This window comes from Gymnogyps californianus, chromosome 1 (assembly GCF_018139145.2).
Source record: "Gymnogyps californianus isolate 813 chromosome 1, ASM1813914v2, whole genome shotgun sequence".
Taxonomy (NCBI): domain Eukaryota; kingdom Metazoa; phylum Chordata; class Aves; order Accipitriformes; family Cathartidae; genus Gymnogyps; species Gymnogyps californianus.
The window spans coordinates 64,285,561-64,302,272 of NC_059471.1; the positions used below are offsets into that span (position 1 = coordinate 64,285,561).

A 16,712-nucleotide genomic window follows, 5' to 3' on the forward strand; every position below is an offset into this window, starting at 1 on the left:
CAGTTTCAAAATTGGCTATTGATTTGCCAGCCTAGTGCTGTCAAAAGCAGACTCATACATATTCACTTTGGCTTGCTCAGTTCTGCTTCAGAAAAGATATGCATAAAGGTGAATTTTAAATCAAAGTGTTTTGCTCTGTGTCTTTGGGAACAGGCCAACCTGTGTGAACAGTTTATTTCTCACCAATTTCTTTTTTGTACTTGGACCAGGAACTCGCATCTCAGCCCTGAATTGTGTCTCAGTTCTGTGTTTGTGCCACCCACATGTGGCAATCTTTTGTTTGTCTGACATCTTCAGGAGGAATCTAATTGCTTTATTGATTCTCTTTGTAGCAATCCCCTGGCTTTACCGATTGCCAAGCAAGACAGTTTGCTGGAGAAAGACACCATGTTTAAAGATGCAGCTAAAGGCTTATGTAAGCAGCAATCTCAAGACAGCGCATCTGAAAATGTCACTGTGAACACTACAACCAAACTTGAACAGGTAACGGCATGCAGTTCCTTGAAATGTTTGTTAGTGCTTAGGTCTGGAAATTGTAAACTTAATGAAGCCGAAGACCATGGTAATTTTTTTCCCCTCACCACACAGCAATATCATTTGCACTGTGGGGCCTTATCTGCTTGATCACTCCCTGCAATCAGTCTGGCCCTGCAGAGTTCCCTCTCTGCAAATTGAACATCTGCTTCCTGCCAGCTACTGGTGGCAGGTCAGGGGCTGTGGCACTCGGAGGGCTCGGAGCTCCTCAAACTCTATTCATGGTTCACAACAGGGGAGAGACAACTGTTAGCGCTGCCCAAAGTGTGCTCGTCTCCAACTTCAGTTTACAAAGGAAAGAAACACAACCTGGGAGACTGCAAAAACAAAAAGAATGTCTAAGAAATATTAAGTTGCAAAATAAGTGACTGTAATTTAAAGATAGGAATTGCCAGATTTACAGCTGCAGTGTTAACTCCCTTTCTTGTGCTAATGCATTAGGATACAGGCACTGATTATTTGGATACCCTTTACAGTTTTCTCCACAGGATCACAGTCTCATTCAGTGTATAGGGTGAATGCAAAAGGAGGCAATTATCTGTTGCTTGTAAATCTAGCATGTCCTAACTTTCAATGTTTGGGACTTAAATATTGTTTGGGTTGGTTGGGTTTTTTTGGTACAAGGAGTTTTATTTTGTTACACGCATTTGGGAAACACATATTCCAGAAGTATTTAGCCATTTAAGGAAAAACTATTTTAGAACTGGGGGGTGTGGAGGGGACAATTTCCATTTAAAGTAATTTACTGTGAATTTGAAGCATAACAAAGGAGCAAGATACTGATTACATTTAAACCACGTTCAGTTCAAAAAAACTGCATAACTGCCTTGGCAGAAGCATGCACACTCCACTGCTTTTTTTTTTTTTTTTTAATGTGTTTCAGAGGAATGTGTTGATCATATGAGATCAATCAGTGAGTTCATATGTCAATCATACGAGTCCATCTCTGAAAGTCCTCAGCTTTGGAATCCCATAGAGTACTCAGTTCCCTATTCAGTCAGAAGATACCACAAAATGTTTTGCACTTGGCTTACATCTTGTTTTCATGTCATACAATTTCTGGCCTTGCTGACTGTGCAGTGATGTGATGAAAACACAGTCAATCCAAAAGAGAAGCACTGCTGGTCAGAAAAGTAAATGCTTGCAACCCTATTAGGAGGAACCGTCCTATAATTGTAGGAAAACAGAGGGAGTTGTTTAGCTTAGGGTCTTGCTGAGACTATCACTTGCTTCTAAATGTTCAACAGGAGTGCGGACAAGAACATATATACTTCCTTCTGCTTGATTCTGTTTTGGTGCGGACCTAGCTAAAATTATTCAGGTTTTCTTTATCTCTAGGCTAAACTTTTGCTTTATAGTTTGTGCAGTAAAACATATGCAGAAACTGATTGGAAGAAGAACAGCTAATCTTCCAGGTGAGAAAGAGCAACCAGAGGTCTTCATGCTGGTAGTTTTGTCCTCCACCATGATCTAGAATCACTTCAGGGTCCCAGGGCAGATTTTCAAAATGTTACTCCTTCTGCTGTTTCACCATACTTCAGTGGAACTTCCCACAATAGTTACAATTCAAAGACAAGACAGCAGAATTAAAGGTGAATCTCTTTTAGCTCCATCAGCTGAGAAATTTCTGCAGAAAACACTCTGTGAAATTCTGCTCTAAGTGAGCTAGAAGGAATATGTATCTTGTGGTCTTTTAGAAGCAGTAAAAACTAGAAACCTTGCCCAATGTCTACAGTTGCTAAATAAGGAGTGATGCTACCTTGGAAAAGAATAAGCAGGAACAGTCCTATCTGGGAAATCAGCACTAACAGGCGATAGGTTAGAAACCATGCTATTTCAGTGTGGTTTTAAATGACTGGTTGCATTAAAAAAATTCATAGATTAACAGAACTTTTCAGTTGGCAAGGGCTTAATGAGCTTTAGCTCTTATGGACAAAAGAGGGTAAAACAGTTTAATCACTTCAGGAAATAGTTTAATTTTAGTAAACTAAAGAATTCCCATATTTTGTCAAATGAAAATATGAGCTTTTTTCTTTTTTGAAGTGACATAATTGTGATTCTGGAAATATGAGGATTGTATTCTAGACTACTTGCCATGCATTATGAACTGTAGGTATATGTATATCATATCCATATTTGTATACATAATATGTAGATCTTAGTGTTCAGAGATTATATTTCCAAGTAACACATTTTATTATTTTTTTTATTTCACAACTTGGGAAGTAAAATTTTTATTTAGTGCCGATACTAAAGGAAAACTTTGAACAACTCCTTCCCACTATCCCTGCCTCTTGGGTATACTAATTCTAATGAGTTTCACTATCTTTTATTCTTACTAGTTGTGTTCCAAACTACACTCAAAGTAATCATGTTCTGTTTAATTTTTCAATAGGATATGTGGAGTCATTACTTGGATTTTATGTTCATATATTATTGAAATAGATCAGCATGATATTTCATATGCTTTGTGTCAGAAATATCATACATTCTTAGGCAATATGGCATGCAGATTAGGCCTTTATTGGGGGATCAGAGAGAAAAATTTCATCTTATTACATCTGAAACATGCATTTTTAATAGAGAAAGCTTGTAACTTTTTTGGCTTTGAGAAAACTAACAGCTCAAATTTATATGTAGCCTCAGGTTTTTTTAATTGCAAAAATGATGAAAAAGCCTTAACAAAATATTATTTCTCATGAAGTAAGATTTTTATTACATGAAACATAGGAGATGGGGATCAAATTACTACATCGATAAAGCATTTTGGGTCTCTCTTGGCTTGTATTAGCTTTTGCTTTTTCCTAGGTAAAAGATGTTCTTTGATCATCTGTAATGTCAAGGTCTGTGCTGCCAAACAAAGCAAGCGGTATGAATAATTTCCAGAATTTTATCATAGCTGGCAATTTCTCTTCCTCTCAGCTGGGAAGGGTATTTTTTTGATAGCAGATTGAAATTACTGGCCTGGAATTGAATTACGTGCTTCATGCTACAAACAAATATAGATTAAATATTTTCTTTTTCTTAATTGGGTCTTTTTTAAAAAAATATTTTGTTTTTGTCTTATAATTCTTGTTTACATATTGTTGGTCATATGAACTATGTGATAGAGTATCACATACTAGAATCTTTTGATTGTTCTAGTATCACTTACCACATACACAAGGGACAACCACGTATATCATAGTATTACACATAAGAGCTAGAATGCATACTTTTTTCAGTGACACAAGTACGTAAAAAAAAAAATCATTAGAGATTATATGAGCAGATTTTGAATGCTGTTAAGTGTATGTAATTTAAATGAGTAAATAGGAATCTTCATTGTTAGCATTACAGAAATCTCAAAAACTAATGACTTCCAGAGGCATAGTTATATTGGAACTTATGCTGTATTTATGGCTATTTTTCTTTTATATCTCATAAAATATGCATCATGCAATCAGTATGATAGCCAGATACACACATTGAGGTGAAAAAATAGGGAAAACTCATCTGTATGCTCAGAAAAGTAGATGAGAAGAACAGAATTTGAAGGTGCCCACAAATAAGTTATTAATAATGTAAATAATGTTTACTACCAAGTCAAATCAGTTGTGAGTTTAAGGCATTTAGAGTTTCTTATTTCTATGTGATTTATTTGCTCATTGAGCTGTGAATTTTGATGCAAAGGGTCTGTTAGAAAATGCTGAATCATCAAATCCTAAACTTGGTAGAAAAAAAAAGTTGATGGAAAAAGATTTCGATTCCCTTACTTTGAATTTAACTGAGCACTTCACATTTCTAACCATCTATCTGTAGAGTCAGCATCTTTGGCTATACCTAGATTATGAAATAAAAACAAGCCAGGGCCTGTTCTCTGGCCTAGGGCTATGTGGGATGGGTCCATGCACATCTGTAAGACAAACCTCTTTTCTCCCTCAAAAGCTAGGGCCATGCCCAAACAGCCTATGGGAAATGACCATTGACATGTGACCTGAATGAATGTTTATAGAGATAGATTAAGAGAAACTCATTCTCTGGCACAGGTGTTCTGGGTTTTGATAGCACACAAGGGAGTATAGTAAAGACCTATGCTTTGTTCCTGCAAGCCAGGTGAGCACACTAATAAGGGAAGGAGGCTACAGGCTTCTGTCTTTCATCTGCTTTCCCTCTACAAGACACTTAAAAAAGTTCTTGGAATTCTTTTGTTCATTTGGTTCTATTCCAATGTGCATCATCAAAAACAAATGTCAAAATGTAATTTACTTTTTTTTGCCAGGTGGAATTCTTGTTTTCTAGCCAGCCTTACATCCAACTGCCATGATTAAAAACAAAAAAAGGAAGAAATGCCATGTTCTGTGTGACAGAAAAATCTACATTCACTTTAATGGGGTGAGGAATAAACCTCTAGAATAGGTAGACAGAAAGACACAGACAGATACAGCAGGCAACCTCTGTGTGTTTGTCTTCTTTGAAACTCATGTTCTGAAAATACAAATATTTTAAGAAGAAAGTATTTTAAATAGACAGGAAAAAGGAGAATAGTCACAGTAACATTTTTATAGACTCCACCGTTTTAAGAGTACATCTCTTCTGAAAAAAAAAGAATTGGTGAGATGAGGACTGTAGGAAGGTACATCGTGAAATTTTCAGCTGGCCTATTTCACGGTTTACATGTTGGAGTAAGTACATTTTACATGTACATGTAAAAAACAATCATTACATTAGCTAAGTCTAGTAAATAATCTCCTTGAGATCCTCACTCTTTTGCATTTGTACATTTATTGCTTTTTGGACTTAATGGAATGAGAGGTGTTTTTTCACAATTTTTACGGGGAAAGAAGGGAATAGAAAGCATCATTAAAGTGTGATTAGGTACTACTGCCTTCGTACATCTGTGCAGCTAGTACATCTAGAGCTACTGTTGTAAGGTACGTTTTCCTTACATTTTTATGGGTTGCTACTTTATTTGTCTAGTTCAACATCTGTTGCAGATGGAATGCAGATTAGATGCCTGCCTTTCCTGTTTTAGTGGGTGAGTGGAAAAACATTGAAAAATCTCTTGCTAATATTCATGCTGTTACATGCAGATGAGGTTTAGATACACCATTTTAGTTGACAACATTTATTGCCTGTTGGTAGAGCTGATAAAAAAAGGAGACAGCTTTCTGTGAGGAGTTTGCCTGTTGCCTCATATACTTGTTTTAAGCATTATTTTCTACTGAATGTATTTGCCTTTAGAGGAATAGTAAGGAAATTATTAAAGACTAAAGCAGAGGTCCCCAAATTTTTCCAGTCACTGTGTCAGTCCCAAAATGGAAGTTTTTTGAAGTCCCCAATATTACTGTGAAAATCTCCAGGATAGAGCTATTACAAGAAGCAAAAATGCAATAATAGCTATAGCACTTGAAGTAGAGAAAAGAGTAGAAGCGTGCCCTCCATAGACAAAAGGTATTGCAGGGCTCTGGGATTCAACAGAAGCTGGGTCCTTGCAAGCCCTGCTTACATATACCTTTCCTCTGTGAGGAGCTATGGCTTCATACATAGAATCATAGAATCATTTAGGTTGGAAAAGACCCTTAAGATCATCAAGTCCAACCGTAAACCTAACACTGCAAAATCCACCACTAAACCATGACCCTAAGCGCCATGTCTACACATCTTTTAAATACCTCCAGGGGTGGCGACTCAACCACTTCCCTGGGCAGCCTGTTCCAGTGCTTGATAATCCTTTTGGTGAAGAAATTTTTCCTAATAGCCAGTCAAAACCTCCCTTGGCACAACTTGAGGCTGTTTCTTCTCGTCCTATTGCTTGTTACCTGGGAGAAGAGATCGACACCCGCCTCACTACAGCCTCCTTTCAGGTAGTTGTAGAGAGTGATAAGGTCTCCCCTGAGCCTCCTTTTCTCCAGGCTAAACAACCCCAGTTCCCTCAGCCACTCCTCATAATACTTGATCTTTAGACCCTTCACCAGCTTAATTTAATTTATTACATACTATGTAATATTTCTTAGAATTAATTTTGCTCTATTTTGCAGTTTCTTTAGTGATTAAGCTTGTGTCTCGTTATTCAGTACTGGACTTAGGCAAAGACAAATGTAGGTTGACTAGACCTTGAACCTGTGGAAAAAATGGAAGTTCAGTAATTCAGGATCAGATCCCCAGTATTAAATACCAGTATCCATAGTCTTTGGAGTCTCTCCTTGCTAGAAGCACACTCTGTGTTCCCTCCAAAATCTCCTAGTCTGCTCACTGCTTCTGTCACTGACTTCCTGCCATGTGCCACTGCCGGAGGCTGAGGATGCTGAGTTGTTCTCCAAGAAAGGGCAGTGTATGCTTTTCTCCTGAGCCTTCATCTTGAGCAGAACAATAGAATAAAGAAGTTTCATCTTCATTATCCATCCTCAAAATAGACACTGAGAGAGTATTTTAGTAAACTCTGAACAAACAATTCAAATAATTCTACCATCGTTCACATGAGAATTTTCTCTTTCTAGGTATTCTGCTGACATGCAAAAATGTTTTTCTTCAGGCTGACATAAAAAAGGAATCAACCTACATTTTAACTGTAGATCATAATTTATAAGCACATTGCTTAATGCATCAATGTTTATTTTGTCTTTAATCAAATTTCCATTATCAGTGATTCTTTTTTCTTCTGTCTCCTATTCTGTCTTTTGGATTTTTTTTGTTTCCTTAGCATTTACTTTGCCTTGCAAAGCTTATGTTGTTCCTCCTAAATCTCAAAAATGTTAAGCTCATTTTATTCACCAGTTTTGGCTAAAGTAGCTGCTTCTGAATCTCTTCTGATCTCCTTGACAACATGATTCCCACTTCTTATTAACTTCCTTCTATTCTGCAGGAAAAATTCTGATAGAATTTTAAATCCTGTATGATGAAGAATAGTATGAGAGCTTTGTTAAATACTGGGCAATAAATAGTTTACAAGTGCACTAACTTTTATAGTCTTGATTTCTACTGCCATAAACATTTAATGAAGAGAGCGGGAGAATTGCATTTGAGCTGGGAATCTTTATGGGTTCAGGGATAGCAAGTGGCACTCTAGTAGGAGTCTATGTTCTTAAGAGCCCATCAGAATCATGCAGTTATACACCTTAACATTGATAATAATTTTTTATGTTCTTCTCTTGCTTAAGATTAATGATGTGTAATTTTTTGGGAGGAGTGACAACTTTCCAGTTTCCTAATACATTTTTTCCCATAAATTCTAGTGATCTGGGTTTATACTTCAGGTTAGAACATTACAGTACAGAATGGTTGGTTGTGAAGTTACTTTATTTCTCTAATTTATGTTTTCTAGATCAAGCTAATGCCTCCAGCTCCAAATGATGACCTGGCTTCTCTGAGTGAGCTAACAGACAGCAGCCTGCTTTATGAGATTCAGAAGCGTTTCAGTAATAATCAGATATATGTGAGTTGCTATTCACCTATCAACAGTAAGCTTTCAAAAAAGAGCAAATGAGAGAATAGGAAAAATAGGATTACTATCGTAACTACTGGACAGTAACCTGCCCCAGACTCACGACTAATATTTAAATGGATCACGACATATGTGTGTGTAAGCCCAGCAATTTCCCAAGTTTATATAGGAAGAGCAGAAGTAAAAAATGGAATAACACTTCAGATAGGTTTGGATACAATTTATGTGTGTTTATTTCACAGAGGAAGTGTATGGTAAAGATTGATGGGCACATGTAATCTTCCTTCTCAAACCACCAAAAGATCCTTCCATCTTTAACATTATATTGATTTTAATAGAGCACATGATTACTGGAAATTTAAAAGAAATTTAAATTTAAAAAGCTTAGAATTCAGCGTGGGAATTTAATTAATCATTTTCTCTTGCTATATTACAGAAATCATTCTCTATATTGTAATGTTAATTATCTAGATACCAAATGAAATAATTATAGCAAGATTTTTGTAAAGCAGGTTTTCCTGGTTATGCCATGATAAACTCAGGAGGCATCCAGTTAGGCGTAGATTACTTCTGGAGGAAAATCTGCACTTGAAAATTTTTGTATCCCTGTTCATATCTTATCCATAACTTATTTCTAACTTACTGAACAGCTGAGTGGCATGTTAATGTGAAACATGCAAATTGTTTTTAAATGTATAAGTTGATTGCACTGTTTAGACTAAAGAAATATGGGGAATTGGCATGTTGCTGTGAATCCCTTTGAAATTATGGGAACTTCAATTCTAGGTGTTATGGCATTCAATGATAATAAAAATTCTTTTTTTAGAATCATGGATCTAACCCTATTTTACTATGAGTATTTCTTTTGCTTTATCTCATTTTCAAAGATGCCAAACACAGGTAACTTTAACTGAATTCGGGAGGACCCCCAGATAACTTAGTATTTATAAAAAGGAAGACTTAAAAATACCGAATATTTCACCTAAGAGGATCTCATACCCTGCTCTGGCATTCTCCTTAGCTTAATGGAAATTTATAGGCAGTCATCATTAATATTCTGCTCAACAGCTGCCATTGTGCTTTGGTAGAGTGTCAGCATCAGTGCTGAAAACCCTTGCATCTTTGGGTGATTTGGTTCTCAAACTTAGAAGGAGAAGTCCTTGGACTCCAATTCCAAACCAAAATCCTCCTTAGCACTGAACACTTCCTGTTTCATGTTTTGTGAAGCTTAATAAAGTTCCATTCTGCAGGAAAACCGAACAGTGAAGTCAAAGTGGGTGAGAGAGAGGAAATAAATTACTCCATTTCAGAAGAAAAATAGTACATTTACTATGAAAGGCAGTATCTTCCGCCTGCGCAAATCAAAATACTTTTGTTTTGAAAAAGGCAGCATGAGTGGGACTGTTCACATGACGGTTGGTTGTCTGACCTCTTCAGAGACAGAGGTCTGGCTTTTTTGAATTCTAAGAGCATGATACAGCAGCAGCTACTTATGTGGTGTGAGAAGTATAGCAGCAAGGGTGACCTGCAATCTTACACTGAAGTACATCTTTCATATATGAGTGTTTAAATATGAAATAATAAAATCCTGGCACCTTTGCAATCAGTGGATGGTTTGCTATTTTTAATATAGCCAGGATTTTTTTTCTATATGCATGTACATATGTTCGTATACACATGCATAAATACTTATATCAATTGCTCTGTCTTATCCCACAAGCAACATATTTTAATGTATCAATTCTGGGTAATCAATATGGCATTTCTAAATTATGTCATCTATCCCATAAAAAATTGCTTGAGGAATTTGTTTATGTGGTAGGCACGTCACAGTTTTGTAGTTTAACAAATGGTAAATTACAAATTAACTTTCAAATAATCTACCAATAATATATGCAGTGCAATTCTTCTATGCATAATTTTCCATTATGAAGAACTCAGTTTTATTACAAGAAGAATAATTAATGCTGTCTGAATTGTAAATTTAGATCTCAATTTAAAGTTATGAAGTTAAAAGCTCTGAATTTGTGAATTATGTTTAATATGTTGATAGCTAGATTTAAGAGGCTTTGCCAAAAGTCGTTTCTGGAAGAAAACCATTAGCCTCCTCAAAGATTTAGTTTATTACTTAATAAAGCAATTATATCTTCTTTTTTCAGACCTACATTGGTGATATACTGTTGCTTGTTAACCCATTTAAAGAACTTCCTATTTATTCTACCATGGTAAGCATTATCTCTTTAAAATGTTACAATGTGGATCTTTGTCAGTGGATTCATGTAGTTCATTTGGCAGGCCAAACCCCTAAAATTAATTAACATATATGCCCTTTTTTATGTTGGAAGCATCTTAGTTTTAATATTTCAGCAATTTTTTTTAAATTTCTTCCAAGATACCACTATTTTTGCTGTGTTTTATTTGTAAAACAGCCATCTTGCTAATGCTTTGTATGAGCAGTAGCACTTTCGATTGTTTAAAAATAGTTCCTGATGTATAACATGACCTTGGTGGTTTCTGCCAGAGCCAAACTTGCAAAAATAGACACGTACTTCATGCAGTGGTTGTTTAAGTTCACATCTCCCTTGCCCAAAACACGATTATGGAGATAACAACCTTGAATGGTGCAGAAAGGCTCAAAATGGCTGTCTGTGCTCCACAGCAGGCCACTCGCTTCAGACACTGTACAAGCCATGAGTGTGAAGTGCTCGGCGTGAGCGTAGCACCACACTGGGGCAGTCGTACGGGGGTGGCTTGTGTTGGGCACAGGCAGCGTATGGGCAAAGGGGACTTGAGTCCACGTGTGCGCTGTCATATGCACAAGGCCACTTAAGAAGTGCTTCAGATGTTTCTGTCTTGAATAGTAGTACCCTTATCTTTCTAATCTTTCCCTTGTGAGACAGACTAGTTATTTACAAGGGACTTATCATTTCAGCACTGATACTACCTTAAGTGGACTTTGTAGATCAGTGGGAGTAACATAAATTCAAATGATTTCATCTCTCCATCCTCACTCAGCCATTTTAGAGACATAGTGTAACTGTTAAGTTATTTCTACCCCTCCCTGTTACTTTCTCGTTGATGCACTGAGATTAAATTACTGCACAGAGACCAGGCTCCCTGTTGTGTTAGGGAGTGTTCAAATATGTTTATTCAGCTTACAAGAATTATAAAGGGTTCAAAATTTGGTAAGCAAATTGTAGTCTGTGGCTGTTTGCTATGTCATGTGGTTTTGTGTGTATCAGTAGTAAATTTGAGAGAGAGAAATTGCGACATTCAAGGCCAGGAGCAGCAGATTCCAAGTTGGGAGTCAAAATCTAGTTTCTAGAAATGGAAATCATCCATCATCCCCAACATTTTAGATGGTGGTATTTTCTCCTGTCACTATGTATTTTACATTAGATACATGATTTTGTGCACCAAGAGCGAACGGTAAAGAAAAAGAATTTAGGTGGTAGGCTCACATATTAAAATGTTTCTTGAACATTTGCTGCATCTTCTCTTGACCTCTCTGTGATAGATCTATTTTAGCAAGTTTAGCATGAGACACTTTTTGTCCTGTAATTGTTTGGGTTGCCTTGGATGATCATTGCTTTTAGTCCATCATTATTATCTGTATGGTATTGTGCATTAGGCAGGTATTTCCCAGATGATCAAAAAACTATGGTTGTAAAATAGCTTTGTTTTCTCTGTTTTTGAAATGCTCAAATATACTGCAGCAGCTTAGCTGGTATTACATTGAAGTTTGTAAGTGTTAGATGCTCTGTATATTAAAGTTATAAAAATTGATGATGTCAATTCCTCAGTAGACACTGACAGGCTTTATGATGTGGCTCATTAGTTAGCATTTTTGTTTCAGGTACGTGGTTTGTTAGCTGTCAAAAAAAGAACGCAAAGATGTATTAGGCATGATACTATTTCATTGCTAGAATGAAGCAATGAAAATATTATCATGTACATTTCTCAATAACAGCAACAATTTAGGTTTTCTTCTGTTTTTTAAAAACACTTTTCATAACTTTTTGGCAATCTGTATTTTGTTATCCTACACTGACCTCTCATGCTTAGTTCCAGTATAATACTACTAAAATAAATCTTTTTATAAGCAATTCTTCAGTCTGAGATGACATAAAGAATCATACGTTAATGGACACTAATATACATTGCTTCGTATGCAATTCAATGCAATTGCTAGATGATAATATTAATGCATTTTTACACAGAAATACACTACTACTACACTATACATTATAGTAGCATTATACTACTAGGAACGTGCAGACACCACTTTGAAGGTATCATAGTAACTGTTTGTAGAAGTGCTTGTGCTACGATCATCCTGCTTTGTTACATTTGTGCAGAATTTATTTGTGTCCGATTAGGGCAAATATATTCTTAAAGTTCGTGTGTTAGAAAAATATGTAAACTTGCAAAGCTCTTGCAACATTATGCAATGAGCATAAGTGCGTGAAGGTTTTTCTTTCTGCTTTGTGACATGCTGAAATGATTCCTTGAGAATCGGTGTGGATTTAATCTTGTTTAGTCTGGTAGCTTGAAAGGCCTGAATGAGAATAGGGCCATATCGTGGAGGATTCATTCAGTCTCAGCGTTGTAGATGCCCCAAGATTCAATAGTTTAAAATCTAAATAAATAAGACAGGCATGGGACAGGAAGGGGTGATAAGCACCGGATTAGTTTGGAGAAAGGAGCAAATACAAAATGGCACTGTGGTGGAAAGGCTGTTAGAGAGAATAGTTGGAGAAAACAGGACATGATGGAAAGGAAGGGATTTGGTTGTTTAAGTGATAGCATCCAGTATCATTCTAGATGCTTTGTAGTGTTCCCATTGTCCCCCAGCTGCCATGGGTGTAGAGCCTGTGTTAATTTTCTAAACCCATGAGAAGGTCTGATAAAAGCTGTATAAAAAGGTAGGTAAAATTATTTATTTAAGGACATTTGTAAAATGGTATGGTGTTTCTGCTCGCAATCTTATCTAAATCACATTCTGTATTTTCTTTATTATATTTATTTATTCTGAAAGAACAGAATTGTAGACATTAGCAGACTATCTAATTTTTCTAAAATCTGCTTGATATTAGCTGAAAGAACATCGGGATATCCTCAGAAAAAATTTAGGTTTCAGTAGCAGATAATTGGTTCTACTCAAGCTTTAGGGATAGTACATGTGTATCACAGAAGTTATCCTATGTTGCAGAGAGAGTATTTGTGGGAGACTGCTCTGTCATGTAATAAATGAATTAGTTTATAACTTAAGCCTTTGATTTCAATTTTAACTTTTCATGGGTGATCATATTTCATTTTGTAAGATTTTTAAGTCAAGACATTGAAAAACTATAAATGTGAGATATAAAAAAGTAACTTACTAGGTTTTGTTTTACTCAGTGCACAAACCAGTATTGTTGAGTCCTCTAGTTATGTTTAATTTTGTATCTTAATTAGATTTTCTATGCTTACAGCTCTGTTTTCTTTAATTAAAATCTTCATAGATACTGTAATGGTACCACTTATATACATACAGAGAATCTGTTCATAATGCTTAGAGAGCTTTGCAAAAGACCCGGGATTAGGGGGATGAAACATAATTAGTTTGAAATGTATTGATCATGTTAATTTTCTACAATTTTTCAGGTCACCCAGCTTTATTTAAGTAACTCTGGAAAATTGTGTTCCTCACTTCCCCCACATATATTTTCCTGTGCTGAAAGAGCTTACCACATGCTATTCCAGGAGCAGCGTCCCCAGTGCTTTATCCTCAGGTGAAAATTTATCTTTCTATTAACTAATTTGTAACTCCTGCCTTTCAGCTGTTTCCCCTAGGACTCAGCAGTTGAGATTTCCATATTATTTTTTCCTCCAACTGATTTCTTTCTGTGTGCTGATCTCTGTATCATACGTTAGAGCAAAATAGAACTGAAAAAGGTTTAATTACATCTCAAGTTCATAAATTCTCTTGGGGAATTGCCACTCATCTAGCTGCATCTAATTAGGAACCAAGAGTTAATGGTAAAGAATTCAAAACTGCTGTGTGTGTTTGCTGATATTACATGGATCAGGATTAGAAATAGAATCTAATGACAATAAAAATGGGAAATCCCTGACTAAATTATAAACCTGTGAGTTGGGGCACCTGTATTGGAGCTTCCACTCTGCCTCACATGTTTGTGTGGCCATGAGGTTGTTATTTAGCTCTCAAACTTCAAAATGGACTTTAACAGGTTCCTTTATTCACAGTGTTGTTTCAATGATAAATAACTTCAAGATTGTGAATAAATGTATTAGAAATCTCCAGTGAAACAGAGTTTCATCCAAATATGCCAGTTTTATAATGGTGAAACTTTGAATTCACTTGGAACTTCTGATCTCTAAATCTGTTAATCCCTTTTCTTCCTTCACCCTAGCTGAAAGCAACGAGTCTGGTGAATTTGATATAGTTGCTCAAAGAAATTTGTTGCTCAGTCTTGTCACTTTGACAATTGCTGTTGGCTGAAATATTGGCAAGGGTTTGCAGAACTTCATGGGAGATGGGGGGGGGGGGGGGAAAGGTTGATTTTGATTTGGCCAGGAGTAAAGGCTGATCCATTTAATAAATCTTGTAATTGCTCTTGAACTACCTCTAATTATAAGAAAATTGAATACTACAAAATGGAGAGGGTATGATACTCAAAAGCATCTAATAATGCTGGTTTAGAGTTACAAGACTTAAAACGAACAAATAAATACAATCATATGTATCCATTTATATTGCATTCTGTTTATGTGGATACAGACTCCTGTGAGTATTTGAAGTTCTATATATTAAGTCTTCAAACACGTGTGAATATTGTAATTAAATGTTTCTTTTAAAAGCATAGTTTATAAAAAACCATAGTTTATAAGTTTCTAAATTATAAATGTATAAATTAATTATGTGTGGAACTGACTGTTGATTGGTTGAAACAAATGGTAACCTTTTTATAATCTAATCAGAATGGAATATTTACTTATTTATCCAGTGAGCAGTGACATTTAAGCAGAGGTACAAGCAATATTAGGAAATCATTGCTATATGTTCGTATTATCTTCTCGTAAATATTAACTCTTGTTTAGGTATAATAATTTTGATAAAAATAAGAATACCCTAAGGCATTGTTTTCAGCATTTTCTTCAAAGTCGGAACTTGGGACACTGCTAATTGATTAATATCTTTGTGAAGTTGCCTATAAGTGTAGGCAGAGAAGAAGCAGAAAATAATATTTACTAACACTTCAAGAAGAAGGCTAACTGCCAAGTTAAGTATTGTGTAGTAGTACACAAAGAATATTGTACTTAATAATAAATGGCTTTGATATCAAGGAATAGTAGCTGCTGAGGATTTCATATCAGGATGTCAAGGCATGTGTTAAGCCCCACTGTCTTGATCCCTGCCCAGCCCACCGTGGCTTATTATAAATCAGTGACCTGATGGAGAATGTGACAAGAGAGTGCTCTGTTGATAGCATCAGCACTTGGCAAGACATTTGCGTATCACATCAAGGCAACCCATAGATGGCAATGCCATCCTAAAGTATCCTTTATATGGATAATTAATTACATCTAAAGGTCACTTGTGAAAATGGAAGCTGAAAGGAAAGCATCTGGTAATTTGGAATAGGAGATAAGTATAGCTGCAACTTAACAGAAACAGCTAGAAACAGTTCTTTGTAAATACCTTTCTTCTGCTAGCACTAAATGAGAAAACAGAAGGGAATTGAGATCTTTTGGAAGTTCATAAAGAGGTATTAAAAATGGGATATTCTCATTGTATTAGTCCATTGGTAGAATCTAAATAATTAATGCCTGGAAAGTAAAGGTGATCTAGGAATTTCCATTCGTTTTCTGACAATAATAATAATAATAATCTGAAAAATATCCATGATGTAACTCAAGTTATTCATCTACCCCCTTGCTGTCACCTGAATGTGTGTGTGTGCATGAACTTGCGTGTGTGGTCAAAATGGATTTCTGCTTTCTTGCTATTTCAGCTGTAAAACAGCTGTCAGCAAGAAAAGGTTCTTCCGCCACTGTGAGGGATGATTCATTGGTTACATCTATGCTAATAAACGGCATGGAGCAGGGCTTACTTTCTGGCCCTGAGGGCATGTTGTATAGCATCCAGTCAGTTGTATTTTGATTTTTCACTTGAAGAGGGGTTTGTGGAGAAGTTTTCAAGATCTCAGTTTCATTTCCTGTCAGAACCAAATAACTGCAATTCTGCAGTTCTGAAATATTCCAAGCTTTTGTGTTTTACTTTGTTTTCTCCAACCTCTCTTATCAACCATGCTCTTCATTCCTGATTAAGAAATTCTGTACATGTTTGGCCTATGATCTGTAATTTTAAAATACCTCCAGTTGTAAAGCCGAGTTGTGGATACATTTCTATGCATGCATGTATAGTGCCATGAGTGCGCCTAGTAACAAATTTTAAAAGTAAAAAAATAGACTTCCCTCTAATGTGGAATCACAGGCTGAATGAAGATGAGGGAGCTCAGAGAAGCTCTCCATAGCTAGAAAGGCCATTTCATCTAAGTACTCAGAAAGAAGGAGACAGTGGATGAACAGGTGAAAAGGACTCCTAGATCCATGAGAACATTACACTGGAATAAGCTGGCTAGGAGTGCTTCTGCCCTTCTACCTTTGGCCGCTCATTTCCTCATGTCTACACCATCCTTTGTGTCAACACAAACATTCAGGTGGTGGCATGGGGAACTAGGCTGGAGAA

The 16,712-nt window shown here is 36.1% G+C and overlaps 1 protein-coding gene across 1 annotated transcript in view; it reads left to right on the top strand.

Moving 5' to 3' along the window:
* Positions 1-16,712, top strand: part of MYO16 (myosin XVI) — a 297,557-nt gene that overhangs the window by 103,706 nt on the left and 177,139 nt on the right. Inside the window, exons 9-12 of the mRNA XM_050904272.1 lie at positions 333-483; positions 7,838-7,948; positions 10,117-10,182; positions 13,604-13,731. Coding sequence (XP_050760229.1) covers positions 333-483; positions 7,838-7,948; positions 10,117-10,182; positions 13,604-13,731 — 456 coding nt within the window. The remainder of the gene's footprint in view (positions 1-332; positions 484-7,837; positions 7,949-10,116; positions 10,183-13,603; positions 13,732-16,712) is intronic.